At 40.1% G+C, this 16,834-nt stretch overlaps 1 protein-coding gene across 2 annotated transcripts in view; it reads right to left on the bottom strand.

Annotated features, from left to right (window-relative positions):
• The window catches only part of LOC118400637 (metabotropic glutamate receptor 7), a 512,169-nt gene that overhangs the window by 133,403 nt on the left and 361,932 nt on the right, over nt 1-16,834 (bottom strand). For both annotated transcript variants that reach the window (XM_052474151.1, XM_052474153.1), the window contains exon 6: nt 11,024-11,224. In XM_052474151.1, coding sequence (XP_052330111.1) covers nt 11,024-11,224 — 201 coding nt within the window. The remainder of the gene's footprint in view (nt 1-11,023; nt 11,225-16,834) is intronic.

Genomic DNA, 16,834 nt, shown 5'->3' on the forward strand with positions numbered 1-16,834 from the left:
GGCAAGAGAAACTCTCCCTTGGGAAAGATACCCCCTGGTCAGACCAGACCTCTTCATTTTAAAACCCCACAGACGAACAACCCCAAGCGGAAAGTCAACCTCCCAGCACAGAGTACTACTCCCTCATTGAAATGAAGGATAAATTCACCCAGGTGGAGGCAAGACAGGTGGAGCTGGAATAGCAGGTGATTACACTCCAGTCAGCACAGACCCAGTCAACAGTCCAGCACAACAACAACCCCTTAACTAGACCTGGAGAGCTGGAGGTGGAGAGAGACATGTCTGCACTCTGGACTGTAGTGAGACAACATAAACAGGACAAAGAGCAGGAGAAGAACAGAGCACTAGAGGAGAGGATCAGACTGATGGAGAAGAGGGTGAGGGGGATGGAGGAGAGGATCAGACTGATGGAGAAGAGGGTGAGGGGGATGGAGGAGAGGATCAGACTGCTGGAGAAGAGGGTGAGGGGGATGACATGTGACAGAGAACAACCTGCTAGAGAGGTGGCCACCCCACAGAAAAGTTTTCAGAACAGCCCACCCCTGACCATAGCATCAAAACCACAGTGGGACAGACAAATGAAGAACCCTAGGCCCAGGGGATCTCATCCCCTTTGACCACCACCCCTGACAGCCACCCTGATAGCCCTCCTGACAACCCCTCAACACCCACTGAGGAAATACACAAGACACATAATGTACTCCGAATGGACTCAAATGGGACACATTTACAAGAAAGATCAAAAATCCCGAACACTGGTGTCCAAACACCCAGCGCACCCTAGACCTTCGGTCTGGGGACCAACTAGGTTCACCTAGCCACATAATAATACAAACAGGCACAAATGACCTGAGAGCACAGCAGGAAAGGGTGGCCACAGCACTGAAGGGAGTGATTGAAAAAGCTTCTTCTACTTTCCCTAAAGCACAAGTGGTTATCTCCACCCTGCTACCACGAAAAGACGTCCACTCTGATACAATACAACGGGTAAATGCAAGTATTCCCCAAGACTGTGCCTCAAAAACAAATGTTTTCCTGGCCCACCACTCCACCCTGGACTTGAACAGCCTATATGACCAATCAACACCCCCCCCAAGTCAAACCATGCCCACACATGGTTGACTTTAGGCACCCTCAGATCAGACCTATGGCCCTCCTTCCCACCCCATGCCTCCCACTCCCGCAAAGAGGTCCTCAAATGGAAGTCACACATACACCCAGGCCGTGAGTGGGCAAACAGGCCCAACCCCCACTCTTACACTAGCCCAAGCTAATAGAATGTACCAGATGCTAAGCAGGCTCTGGTCCCACTTACTGGCCTGAGGCCAAACCACACAACCAACAACATTGGACACTTTACGGAACACATAGCCTTCACTATCTCATCCTGGAATATCCAAGGCCTGAGGTCATCTGCATTTGGCCTAAAGAGCTGAACTTCATCAAATAAATCGGAAATACAAACATTGTGATCCTACAAGAAACATGATAGTGAGGAAACGGACCCACTGGTTGCCCTCTAGGTTACAGAGAGCTGGTAGTCCCATCCACCACACTACCAGGTGGGTGGTATAGAGGAAACGGACCCACTGGTTGCCCTCTAGGTTACAGAGAGCTGGTAGTCCCATCCACCAAACTAGCAGGTGTGTGGTATAGAGGAGACGGACCCACTGGTTGCCCACTATGTTACAGAGACCTGGTAGTTCCATCCACCAAACTGCCAGGTGTGTGGTATAGAGGAGATAGACCCACTGGTTGCCCTCTAGGTTACAGAGACCTGGTAGTCCCATCCACCACACTACCAGGTGGGTGGTATAGAGGAAACGGACCCACTGGTTGCCCTCTAGGTTACAGAGAGCTGGTAGTCCCATCCACCAAACTACCAGGTGGGTGGTATAGAGGAAACGGACCCACTGGTTGCCCTCTAGGTTACAGAGAGCTGGTAGTCCCATCCACCAAACTACCAGGTGTGTGGTATAGAGGAGATATCAAAACAGGAACAATTTACATTTGGCTAGAAATTCAAAAGGAAATTAACTTAATTAACAGAGAAAAATGTCCTACCGTGTGTTACCTATATCGCCCCACTAGAATCCCCGTACTTTAATGAAGACAGCTTCTCCATCCTGGCGGGGGAAATTAATAATTTCCAGGCTCAGGGACATGTACTAGTCTATGGCGACCTAAAAGCCAAAACCCCTACCATAGGAGTCTCCTCAAAGTCTATCGTAGTGACTACAGTGAGGGGAAAAAAGTATTGATCCCCTGCTGATTTTGTACGTTTGCCCACTGACAAAGAAATGATCAGCCTATCATTTTAATGGTAGGTTTATTTGAACAGTGAGAGACAGAATAACAACAAAAAAATCCAGAAAAACGCATGTCAAAATGTTATAAACTGATTTGCATTTTAATGAGGGAAATCACTCACTGTTCAAATAAACCTACCATTAAAATTATAGACCATTATAGATCATTTCAAGAGTACACAAAAGACTATACATACCTAGGTCTAAACATCAACACCACAGGTAACTTCCACAAAGCTGTGAACGATCTGAGAGACAAGGCAAGAAGGGCCGGGCCTTCTGTGCCATCAAAAGGAACATAAAATTTGACATACCAATCAGGATCTGGCAAAAAAAATAATTTAATCAGTTATAGAACCCATTGCCCTTCATGGTTGTGAGGTCTGGGATCCGCTCACCAACCAAGAATTCACAAAATGGGACAAACACCAAATTGAGACTCTACATGCAGAATTCTATAGAAATATCCTCCATGTACAACGTAGAACACCAAATAATGCATGCAGAGCAGAATTAGGCCGATACCCACTAATAAAAAAAATACAGAAAAGAGCCGTTAAATTCTATAACCACCTAAAAGGAAACGATATACAAACCTTCCATAACAAAGCCATCACCTACAGAGAGATGAACCTGGAGAAGAGTCCCCTAAGCAAGCTGGTCCTGGGGCTCTGTTCACAAACACAAACAGACCCCACAGCGCCCCTGGACAGCAACACAGTTAGACCCAACCAAATCATGAGAAAACAAAAATAATTAACAAAACAACAGAGCAAGCTAGAATACTATTTGGCCCTAAACACAGTACACGTCGGCAGGATACCTGACCACTGTGACTGACCCAAACTTAAGGAAAGCTTTGACTATATACAGACTCAGTGAGCATAGCCTTGCTATTGAGAAAGGCCGCCGTAGACAGACATGGCTCTCAAGAGAAGACAGGCTATGTGCTCACTGCCCACAAAAGGAGGTGGAAACTGAAGCTCCTAACCTCCTGCCAAATGTATGACCATATTAGAGACACATATTTCCCTCAGAAAACACAGATCCACAAAGAATTTGAAAACAAACCTAATTTTGATAAACGCCCATATCTACTGGGTGAAATTCCACAGTGTGTAATCACAGCAGCAAGATTTGTGACCAGTTGCCACAAGAAAAGGGCAACCAGTGAAGAACAAACACCATTGTAAATACAACCCATATTTATGTTTATTTATTTTCCCTTTTTTACTTTAACCATTTGCAAATCCTTACAATGTTTTTATACATAATATGACATTTATAATGTCTTTATTATTTTGGAACTTCTGTGAGTGTAATGTTTACTGTTCATTTTTATTGTTTATTTCACTTTTGTATATTATCTACTTCACTTGCTTTGGCAAAGTTAACATATGTTTCCCATGCCAATAAAGGGCCTTGAATTGAATTGAAGAGAATAACTGAAGATGTCTCTTCACTGGTGTGTTGGGAGTTAGCCGTCTCTGGTGTGTTGGGAGATAGCCGTCTCTGGTGTGTTGGGAGTTAGCCGTCTCTGGTGTGTTGGGAGTTAGCCGTCTCTGGTGTGTTGGGAGTTAGCCGTCTCTGGTGTGTTGGGAGTTAGCTGTCTCTGGTGTGTTGGGAGTTAGCTGTCTCTGGTGTGTTGGGAGTTAGCTGTCTCTGGTGTGTTGGGAGTTAGCTGTCTCTGGTGTGTTGGGAGTTAGCTGTCTCTGGTGTGTTGGGAGTTAGCCGTCTCTGGTGTGTTGGGAGTTAGCTCTCTCTGGGGAAAATGAGTTAGCCGTCTCTGGGGAAAATGAGTTAGCTGTCTCTGTCTCTGGGTTGAAGAAGTTAGCTGTCTCTGTCTCTGGGGTGGAGACGAAAGCTGTCTCTGTGGTGAAGGAGTTATCTGTCTCTGTGGTGAAGAAGTTAGCCATCTCTGTTTCTGGGGTGAAGGAGTTAGCACTCTGTTTCTGGGGTGAAGGAGTTAGCACTCTGTTTCTGGGGTGAAGGAGTTAGCACTCTGTTTCTGGGGTGAAGGAGTTTGCTGTTTCTGGGGTGAAGGAGTTAGCTGTCTCTGTGATGAAGAAGTTAGCTGTGTCTCTCTCTGGGGTGAAGAAGTTAGCCATCTCTGTTTCTGGGGTGAAGGAGTTAGCGGTGTCTGTCTCTGTGGTGAAGAAGTTCTCTGTCTCTGTGGTGAAGAAGTTAGCTGTCTCTGTCTCTGTGGTGAAGAGGTTAGCTGTCTCTGTCTGGGGTGAAGAAGTTAGCGGCCTCTGTCTCTGTGATTATGAAGTTAGCTGTCTCTCTCTCTCTCTCTCTGGGGTGAAGAAGTTAACTGTCTCTCTCTGGGGTGAAAAAGTTAGCGGTCTCAGTCTCTGGGGAAAATAGTTAGCTGTCTCATGGGTGAAGGAGTTTGCTGTCTCTCTCTCTCTTTAGCTGTCTCTGTCTCTAGGGTGTATGAGTTAGCTGTCTCTTGTGTGAAGGAGTTTGCTGTCTCTCTCTCTGTCTGTAGGGTGAATAAGTTAGCTTTCTGCCTCTGGGGTGAATAAGTTAGCTGTCTGCCTCTGGGGTGAAGAGGTTGGCTGTCTCTCTCTCTGTCTGTAGGGTGAAGAAGTTAGCTGTCTGTCTCTCTCTGTCTGTAGGGTGAATAAGTTAGCTGTCTCTCTCTCTGTCTGTAGGGTGAATAAGTTAGCTGTCTCTCTCTCTCTGTCTGTAGGGTGAATAAGTTAGCTGTCTCTCTCTGTCTGTAGGGTGAATAAGTTAGCTGTCTGCCTCTGGGGTGAAGAAGTTAGCTGTCTCTCTCTGTCTGTAGGGTGAATAAGTTAGCTGTCTCTCTCTGTCTGTAGGGTGAAGAAGTTAGCTGTCTCTCTCTGTCTGTAGGGTGAATAAGTTAGCTGTCTCTCTCTCTGTCTGTAGGGTGAAGAAGTTAGCTGTCTCTCTCTGTCTGTAGGGTGAAGAAGTTAGCTGTCTGCCTCTGGGGTGAAGAAGTTAGCTGTCTCTCTCTCTGTCTGTAGGGTGAATAAGTTAGCTGTCTGCCTCTGGGGTGAAGAAGTTAGCTGTCTCTCTCTCTGTCTGTAGGGTGAATAAGTTAGCTGTCTGCCTCTGGGGTGAAGAAGTTAGCTGTCTCTCGATTGCTGATGGAAGTATGCAAACGTCTTTTAGTTCTTTTTATCTCTAAACACTGGAGGGTAGAGTTGACTTTAAACCCTTAGAACAAGTGGCAGAAACGTTTATTAGGGATCCCCATTAGCTACTGCCAAGGCAGCTACTCGTCCTGGTGTCCAAACAAATTTAGGCACTTACTGTACATCACACAAACAACTAAAATGTAAAAAAGTACATCATAAAACATTATTACACCACTACATATCTACAACACAAAATGTATAACAGCAACATACAACAATATTATAATGTACATGTTTGCAGAGTCTGTGTGCTGGTGTGTGTGTCTCTTTACAGTCCGCGTTATCCTATAAGATGTAGTTTTATCAGTTTTTTAAATCAGATTTTACAGTATACATGAGTTACTTGATTTGGAATAGAGTTTCACGTAGTCATGGCTCAGTGTCGTACTGTGCTTTTCCCGCATTCTGTTCTGTACTTGGGGACTGTGAAGAGACCCCTGGTGGCATGTCTTGTGGGGTTTGTATGGTTGTCTGAGCTGTGTGTTAGCTGTTTAAACAGACAGCTTGGTGCTTTCCAACATGTCAGTACCTCTCACAAAGACAAGTAGTGATGTAGTCAATAATTGAGCCAGGAGAGATTGACATGCATACCATTGATGTTAGCTCTCTGTCACCATTTAAGGGTCAGACGTGCTGCTCCGTTCGGGGACAACTGTAATTTGGCTATGCTCTTCTTTGTGGCACTTGACCATATGACTGGGTAGAAGTCCAAGTGCGACAAAACTAGGGCTTGTAACATTTACATTTACATTTAAGTCATTTAGCAGACGCTCTTATCCAGAGCGACTTACAAATTGGTGCATTCACCTTATGACATCGAGTGGAACAGCCACTTTACAATAGTGCATCTAAATCTTTTAAGGGAGGGGGTGAGAAGGATTACTTTATCCTATCCTAGGTATTCCTTAAAGAGGTGGGGTTTAAGGTGTCTCCGGAAGGTGGTGATTGTAAGACTTGTATTGTTGATAGCAATGTCAAAAAAGCAGAGTAGTGGTTTATTATGGACAGACTTCTGAACCAATTGGACTCATCAGACCATCAAGGACAGATTTCCACCTGTCTAATGTCCATTACTCATGTTATTTTTTTGGACCAAACAAGTTTCTTCTTATTGGTGTAATTTAGTAGTGGTTTCTTCTTATTGGTGTAATTTAGTAGTGGTTTCTTCTTATTGTTGTAATTTAGTAGTGGTTTCTTCTTATTGTTGTAATTTAGTAGTGGTTTCTTCTTATTGGTGTAATTTAGTAGTGGTTTCTTCTTATTGGTGTAATTTAGTAGTGGTTTCTTCTTATTGGTGTAATTTAGTAGTGGTTTCTTCTTATTGGTGTAATTTAGTAGTGGTTTCTTCTTATTGGTGTAATTTAGTAGTGGTTTCTTCTTATTGGTGTAATTTAGTAGTGGTTTCTTCTTATTGGTGTAATTTAGTAGTGGTTTCTTCTTATTGGTGTAATTTAGTAGTGGTTTCTTCTTATTGGTGTAATTTAGTAGTGGTTTCTTCTTATTGGTGTAATTTAGTAGTGGTTTCTTCTTATTGGTGTAATTTAGTAGTGGTTTCTTCTTATTGATGTAATTTGGTAGTGGTTTCTTCTTATTGGTGTAATTTAGTAGTGGTTTCTTCTTATTGGTGTAATTTAGTAGTGGTTTCTTCTTATTGGTGTAATTTAGTAGTGGTTTCTTCTTATTGGTGTAATTTAGTAGTGGTTTCTTCTTATTGGTGTAATTTAGTAGTGGTTTCTTCTTATTGGTGTAATTTAGTAGTGGTTTCTTCTTATTGGTGTAATTTAGTAGTGGTTTCTTCTTATTGGTGTAATTTAGTAGTGGTTTCTTCTTATTGTTGTAATTTAGTAGTGGTTTCTTCTTATTGGTGTAATTTAGTAGTGGTTTCTTCTTATTGGTGTAATTTAGTAGTGGTTTCTTCTTATTGGTGTAATTTAGTAGTGGTTTCTTCTTATTGGTGTAATTTAGTAGTGGTTTCTTCTTATTGGTGTAATTTAGTAGTGGTTTCTTCTTATTGGTGTAATTTAGTAGTGGTTTCTTCGCAGCAATTCAACCATGAAGGCCTGATTCACACAGTCTCTTCTGAACAGTTGATGTTGAGATGTGTCTGTTACTTGAACTCTGTGAAGCATTTATTTGGGCTGCATCCTGATGTGCAGTTAACTCTAATGAATGTATCCTCTGCAGGAGAGGTCTGGGTCTTCCTTTCCTGTGGCGGTCATCATGGGAGCCAGTTCCATCATAGCGCTTGATTGTTTTTGCAACTGCACTTGAATACACTTTCAAAGTTCTTGAAATGTTCCACAATGACTGACCCTCATGTGTTTAGCTAATGATGGTCTGTCATTTCTCTTTGCTAATTTGAGTTGTTTTTGCAATAATATGGACTTGGTCTTTTACCAAATATGTCTATCTTCTATATACTGTACCACCCTTGCCTCGTCAGAGCTGATTGGCTAAAAAGATTAAGAATGAAATAAATTCCACAAATGGACTTTTAACAAGGCACAGCTGTGTATTGAAATGCATTCCAGGTGACTACCTCATGAAGCTGGTTGAGAAAATGCCAAGAGTTTTCGAAGCTTTCATCAAGTCAAAGGGTGGCTACTTTGAAGAATCTCAAATATCCAATAGATTTTGATTTGTTTAACCCATTTTTTGGTTACGGCATGATTCCATTTGTTTCATTTGTGTTTTTCGATGTCTTCACTATTATTCTACAATGTAGAAAAAAGTTTTAAAAAATAAGGAAAAACCCTAGAATGAGTAGGTGTGACCAAACCTTTGAATTGTACAGTATGTTTTTCCAGCTGCAGATTATGATCAAAAAGCTGCACTGAAGTCTAACAAAACTCCCACAAGCTTCTTATTGTACATTTATTTCAGCCAATCGTCAGTCATTTGTGCAAGTGACGTCAAACAAATTATTGTCCAAAAGTTTACGAAGGGTTGGTAACATGCTGATTGGTCAGCTTTTTGAGCCAGTAAAGTGGGCTTTACTGTTCTTGGGTATAATAAATGACTTTTGCTTCCCTTCCCCAGGCCTGAGGACACACACTTTCCTGTAGGTTTACATTGAAGAGTTGGCAAATAGAAGTGGCAATATATTCCACTATCATCCTCAGTCATTTTCCTTCCAAGTTGTCAGAGCCAGGTGGCTTGTCATTGTTCATAGACAACAATAAGTATTTTTCACCTCTTCCACACTCACTTTATGGAATTCTAAATTACAATGCTTGTCTTTCACATTTTTTGGTCAGTTATGAATGGACATGTAGGTTCAGAGTTTGTTGTTGGCATGTCGATGTTGACAATGAAAAAAAAACAATTAAAGTCACCATGGTGAAATCCTTCCTCTCTGGCAACTGGGTTAAGAACGACGCCTTTGACTGGGTGTATTGATACACCGTCCACCATCCATTATTATTATGATTATCCCTCAATTATCCCTCAGCTCAAAGTGATAATCAATGTCTGAGTTTTTTTGTGTGTTTTTTACCCGTCTACCAATTGGTGCCTTTCTTTTCGGGCTTTCAAAAACCTTGCTGGTCTTTCATGGTTGAATCTGTGTCTGAAATTCACTGCTACACTGAGAGACCTTACAGATAATTGTATGTGTCGGGGCGACAGTGATGAGGTAGTCATTCAAAAATCATGTTAAACACTATTATTGCACACAGAGTGAGTCCATACAACTTACTATGTGACTTGTTAAGCACATCTCTACTCCTGAACTTATTTAGGCATAACAAAGGCCATAACAAAGGGGTTGAATACCTATTGACTCAAGACATTTCAGATTTTCATTTTTTATTAATTTGTAAACATTTCTAAAAACATAATTCGAATTTGACATCATGGGTTATTGTATGTAGGCCAGTGACGAAACATCTCAATTGAATCCATTTTACATTTAGGCTGTATGATAACAAAATGTAGATCAAGCCCGAAATGTGCGATGTAGTAGGGAGTTGTAGTTTCCATCAGGGAAATATTCTACATAGTTTCGCGCAGAAATGTGCTAGTTCACTACAATGACCTTAATCCATTCCGCACCTACTTATTCGGTCAAGAACACACATTTGACGGGGATAGGGAGCAGTTGTTTAACAATACAGTACATGATCTATGAGTGATAGTTGGTATTCAGCAGTCATAACAGTATGCCTCATTTACTTTGAAGAACTTACTAAAATACTTATTCTGTCAGACAGCATAGACAGCAGCTCCTTAAATATGAGTTGAGGACTTGAAATTAAATAATAAAGTCTTCAAATAGGCTGAAAAAATTGTGTATATACACAACTCAAATATTTGATAAAAGTAAAGTAATGTGAATAAATTATGGTTGATAAATGATAAGCAGTAATGGGCACTCACTACCATCATGGGATTTCTATTAATTGTTTTAATCTGTGTTTGTTACAGCATTCAACCCACATAATGCATTTAATTAAAAAAACATTATAATAATAGAAACAGAAATTGAAAACCATTATTCTTTTTTTTTCATAATCAAACTCAAAACCTTTATAAAGCACTAATCAGTCAACAGATAACATGTTTTAGTTTTTGGCTGGTCGAATAAAATAATTCCACACAGCATCAGTCAAAGGTTTGGAAGCAACCGACTCATTCAAGGGTTTTTCTTTATCTTTACTATTTTATACATTGTAGAATAATAGTGAAAACATCAACACTGTGAAATAACATATATGGAATCATTTAGTAACCAAAAAAAAGTGTTAAACAAATACAAATATATGTTATATTTGAAATTCTTCAAAGTAGCAAACCTTAATCAAAGCTTTGCACACTCTTGGCATTCTCTCAACCAGCTTTATGAGGTATCAATTCAAATCAAATTGTATTTGTCACATGTTACAGTGAAATGCTTACTTACAAGACCTTATTAACCAGCAGCTTTAAGAAGTTCAGAAAAAAAAGTGTTCAGTAAAACAATAGATAAGTAAAACATTTAAAATAGAAAATCAAAGTCACCTGGATTGCATTTCAATTAACAGGTGTGCCTGTTAAAAGTTCATTTGTGGAATTTATTTCCTTCTTAAATATGTTTGAGCCAATCAGTTGTGTTGTGACAAGGTATGCATTGTATACAGAAGATAGCCCCATTTTGGTAAAAGACCAAGTCCATAATATGGCAAGAACAGCTCAAATATGCAAAGAGAAATGACAGTCCATCATTACTTTAAGACACGAAGGTCAGTCAATCCAGAAAATTGATGTTACGACATCACTTCCTACAGTGTAAACATTGTCTGGTATTGCTGTTTTGTATTCTTCAAAAATGTAAGTGAATGTTGTACCCGTATCTCTGGTAGCTGTGGATGTATTTGAGTAATATTTCGGGAAATATATGACCAACATTTTGGCCAAAGAACCTTCACCAGGGTGTAGCTAAATGGTTCTTATCACATCGTTATAGGGTACTATATTGATTGATTGGTTGAATGATCAACTAATTGGTTGATACATTTATAAATTGATTGATTTGTCGTTTTATTAATGTGTTGGCATTAGCATACTTACCATTGAAGGTGACACTGCGGATGTACTTGAGTAGTTTCTTGCCCCCAGCTAGGTCCATATCTTCACAGATCCCTGAGACATCGGGACACAGGTCTCTCTGCATGTTGTGAAGGGCATGGGCCAGGGCATACACCGCATCGATCACAAACTGAACCTTCCCCTCCTGTTCGTACTTAGAGTCAATCCCGATCCGCTCCTGGCCTGTGGATGAAAAGAGAAGAATATTCCAATATGTATTTTTGAATAGATCCTGCCTGACTTCCCGTCCTGTCTGACGTCCTGATTTGTACTGTTTTTGCTTACTTAACTTCACTAGGGTAGGGGGCAGCATTCTGAATTTTGGATGAAAAGCGTGCCCAAATTAAACTGCCTGCTACTCAGGCCCAGAAGATAGGATATGCATATAATTAGTGGATTTGGATAGGACACACTCTAAAGTTTCCAAAACTGTTAAAATAATGTCTGTGTATAACAGAACTGATATGGCAGGCGAAAACCAGAGGAAAGTCCAACCAGGAAGTACTGTTTTTCCATTGAAAGCCTATCCACCATACAAAGACTTAGGACCCAGTTCACGAGCTCATGTGGCCAGTCTTTAGGCATCGTTTCAGTCTTTTACTTTGAAACATGAGGGAGATACAGCACTTTCAATCAGCGGCCAGTGGACATTTCCAGACATCAGCCATGCGCCTGATCGGGAGCGCGCCTTTCTTGTTTCTCTTTTTCTATTGACGAAGCTTTTGTCCGGTTGAAATATTATTTATTATTTATGGCAAAAACAACCGGAGGATTGATTTTAAACATCGTTTGGCATGTTTCTACTAACTTTTATTGTACTTAAAAAAAACACTTTTCATCTGGACTTGAGGATTACTGGACAAAACACACAAACAAAAAGGAGGTTTTCGGTCATAAAGAGGGACATTATCGAACAAAACTAACATTTATTGTCTAACATGGAGACCTGGGAGTGCCACCAGATGAAGATAATTAAAGGTAAGTGATTCATGTCAATGCTATTTCTGACTTTTGTGACACTCTCCTTGTTTGGAAAATGGCTGTATGGGTTTCAGTGGCCAGGTGCTGACCTAACATAATCGCATAGTGTACTTTCGCTGTAAAGCCTTTTTGAAATCTGACACAGCGGTTGCACTAAGGAGAAGTTTATCTTTATTCGTATGTTTAACACTTGTATCGTTTATCAATGTTTATAATCAGTATTTCTGTAATTTGATGTGGCTCTCTGCACTTTCACCGGATGTTTGTTTGAGACAATGCATTTCTGACCATAACGCGCCAACGTAAACTGAGATTATTGGATATAAATAAGAACTTTATCGAACAAAACATACATGTATTGTGTAACATGAAGTCCTATGAGTGCCATCTGATGATGATCATCAAAGGTTAGTGATTAATTTAATTGCTATTTCTGACTTGTGAGCTCTCTCCTTGGCTGGAAAATGTCTGTATGGTTTTCTGTGACTAGGTGCTGACCTAATATAATCGCATGGTATGCTTTCACAGTAAATCCTTTTTGAAATCAGACACTGTGGTTGGATTTACAAGATGTTTATCTTTAAAATGGTGTGTAATACTTGTATGTTTGAGGAATTGTAATTATGGGATTTCTGTTGTTTTGAATTTGGCACCCTGCACTTTCACTGGCTGTTGTCAAGGTGGGACGCTAGTTACGAAATGACTTCTGCTTAATAACTGGGTAAATATGGGACATTACTTTAAATTTGCATTAAAGGGGCAATCTGCAATTTCTACATCCGTATAAATGAATAATGTGAACCCATTGATTCTTGAAGAGTATAACTTGTAAATGCCTGATGAGCTTAGTTCAAATTGTATTCTATCAGGATCCAAAATATAAGCTTGATTTAGTTCAATGTTTGTAAAAAATGTAAATATGAGCAAATACTATCCGGGGGTGGGGGGGGGACGGTTCTAAACTGACATATGGAATTGTTTTAAGATGGTCATACTATAGATCATTTAGCTATTTTATTTTGAATTTTAGGACCAAAAATCCTATAAAAATATATAGATTTTTTATAATATATTGAATTTGAACTTTACTACTATTGCCCAGATAAATGCATTGAATAACACATTCATAAATGGCAACAATGACAGTCAACACATGTATAATATGAAACAAGATGTTGAAGTGTTTGTCCTATATCTAGGAAATATAAGAAAGCCCAGGAAATATATATATACATATATATATATATATATATATATATATATATATATATATATATATATATATATATATATATATATATATATATATATATGTGTGTGTTTTTTTACACATTTTAAACTATTTTTTTGGAGTAGGCACAAAACTATATTCATCTTTCCATTCATTTTTTTTGGTCCCATGACACTTGTTGGGTCATAGAGAAACAGAGAAAATCGTGATAATCTCCCCCTTCCACAGGGGGTCACATTAGTTTGTAGCCCAAACAGTTACAGACAGAAGTTACCAAGTTACCAAGCACATAGATGTTACCAAGTTACCAAGCACATAGACGCTACCAAGTTACCAAGCACATAGACGTTACCAAGTTACCAAGCACATAGACGTTACCAAGTTACCAAGCACATAGACGTTACCGAGTTACCAAGCACATAGACGTTACCAAGTTACCAAGCACATAGACATTACCAAGTTACCAAGCACATAGACGTTACCAAATTACCAAGCACATTGACGTTACCAAGTTACCAAGCACATAGACGTTACCAAGCACATAGACGTTACCAAGTTACCAAGCACATAGACGTTACCAAGTTACCAAGCACATAGACGTTACCAAGTTACCAAGCACATAGACGTTACCAAGTTACCAAGCACATAGACGTTACCGAGTTACCAAGCACATAGACGTTACCAAGTTACCAAGCACATAGACGTTACCAAGTTACCAAGCACATAATCGTTACCAAGTTACCAAGCACATAGACGTTACCAAGTTACCAAGCACATAGACGTTACCAAGTTACCAAGCACATAGACGTTACCAAGTTACCAAGCACATAGACGTTACCAAGTTACCAAGCACATAATCGTTACCAAGTTACCAAGCACATAGACGTTACCAAGTTACCAAGCACATAGACGTTACCAAGTTACCAAGCACATAATCGTTACCAAGTTACCAAGCACATAATCGTTACCAAGTTACCAAGCACATAATCGTTACCAAGTTACCAAGCACATAATCGTTACCAAGTTACCAAGCACATAATCGTTACCAAGTTACCAAGCACATAATCGTTACCAAGTTACCAAGCACATAATCGTTACCAAGTTACCAAGCACATAATCGTTACCAAGCACATAATCGTTACCAAGTTACCAAGCACATAATCGTTACCAAGTTACCAAGCACATAATCGTTACCAAGTTACCAAGCACATAATCGTTACCAAGTTACCAAGCACATAGACGTTACCAAGTTACCAAGCACATAGATGTTACCAAGTTACCAAGCACATAGATGTTACCAAGTTACCAAGCACATAGACGTTACCAAATTACCAAGCACATAGACGTTACCAAGTTACCAAGCACATAGACGTTACCAAGTTACCAAGCACATAGACGTTACCAAGTTACCAAGCACATAGATGTTACCAAGTTACCAAGCACATAGACGTTACCAAATTACCAAGCACATTGGCGTTACCAAGTACATAGACGTTACCAAGTTCGTACGAGTCCCCTGACACTTGTCAGGGGTCCATAGAGTGGTAATAATAGCTTGTAGTTTAAATCGTTCGGACTCAGATGTTTTCTTGAGAAGACTGATTTTGAGGAAATTGACAGTTTGGTTGTATTATGATGGTTACATGAATTGGACATTCTGCTTAATCTGCTCTTTACTAAGGCTTCACATTAGTCCACATGATCAAGTGAACTCATGGAATTACACAGAGGCTTGTCTGGACATTTGAATCGCTGCTTTATCTTGAACAGATGCATTTCTTTGGAGGGATCTGCTCTCTACCTTCTCTGAATTTATTTGGGAGAATTACAGATTTTGGGAGAATTACATCGGAAGTCAAAACCACTGTGTACTATTCCAAACATTTTACCTTAACCCATAAGAGTATAAGCCCTGTCAAAGCCTGGGGAGAGGAGTACAAATCAATCAATCAAATGCATTTATAAAGACCTTTTTACATCAGTAGATGTCACAAGGTGCTGTACAGAAACCCAGCCTAAAACCACAAACAGCAACCAATGCAGGTGTAGAAGCACCACGGCTAGGAAAAACTCCCTAGAATTGCGGGAACCTACAGTTGGAAGAAACCAAGAGAGGAACCAGGCTCTGAGGGGTGGCCAGTCCGGCTGTGCCGGGTGGACATTATAAGAGCACATGGCCATTAAGGCCAGATTGTTCTTCAAGATGTTCAAACGTTCATAGATGACCAGCAGGGTGAAATAATAATCACAGTTGTTGCCGAGGGTTGCAACAGATCAGTACCTCAGGAGTAAATGTAATTTGGCTTTTCATAGCCAAACATTCAGAGGTCGAGACAGAAGGTGCGTCAGAGAAAAAGATAGAGAGAGAGAGAGTCAAAAACAGCAGATCCGGGTCAAGGTACATAGCCGCAAGCAGAACAGTTGAAACTGGAGCAGCAGCATGACCATGTGGGGACAGCCAGGAGTCATCAGGCCAGGTAGTCCTGAGGCATAGTATAATTTAAAAAAATTAAAAAATAATTTGATGAATCATTGTATTTGGCTTTGACTGCTATTAGCCCATACAAATGCATTGAATAACATATTCACGACATGGAGGAACAGATAGTCCCACCCCCCAAAAAAGAGAGATATAAGACAGAACAGAAAATGTTATTTTGTCACTAATCAGACTTGTGACAGTCTCACCTTTACACAGACGGGTCAAACTAGTGTGTAGACCAAACTGTTTGGAAGCTACAGACACAAGTTGGCAGATCGGCTGCACCGACTTCAGACAAGTCCCAAGACTCTTGTGGGTCGTACAGCAAAACAGAGAAAAGGGGTCATAATAGTTTGTAAGTCAAGCTGTTCCGACGCTACAGACAATGTTGTGAGAAAGACCGATTTTTGGGATGTCTCATGGTCTGACAAACACCGCTCAAGCTCTGTCACCTTTCACCACAGATGAGGAAGTGCGACATCGTCAAATTTGGTGGATTGAGAAGCATCCAATGTAACAAAACCCAGACATCTCTAGTTTAAACAAAATGATTTTAATGGGATTTTTTAAATTTATTATGCTAATTACATTTCAGTGGAGCGCAGACATCAACCTTAGGGGGTTAAATGATACCACACAGAGAGACATATTCACATCTCAAATGCATTCTCTGGCAGTGATTGTACACTGACATTTTCCTTGAGAAATAGTACATTTACAACCAACTTACATTGAGCAGACTTATTGGGGAAAATAATGATTACACTATGATGATAATAACAACAACAATGGTGAAGCCCAAAGTGTGTTTGATCATCAACATTCTAATCTCCTTTCTTCATAGATTTGAATTACCTGTTGTTTTTCACCTTTATTTAACCAGGTAGGCTAGTTGAGAACACCTTTATTTAACCAGGTAGGCTAGTTGAGAACACCTTTATTTAACCAGGTAGGCTAGTTGAGAACACCTTTATTTAACCAGGTAGGCTAGTTGACAACACCTTTATTTAACCAGGTAGGCTAGTTGAGAACACCTTTATTTAACCAGGTAGGCCAGTTGAGAAAACCTTTATTTAACCAGGTAGGCTAGTTGAGAACA

Source organism: Oncorhynchus keta, chromosome 21 (assembly GCF_023373465.1).
Source record: "Oncorhynchus keta strain PuntledgeMale-10-30-2019 chromosome 21, Oket_V2, whole genome shotgun sequence".
Lineage (NCBI taxonomy): Eukaryota > Metazoa > Chordata > Actinopteri > Salmoniformes > Salmonidae > Oncorhynchus > Oncorhynchus keta.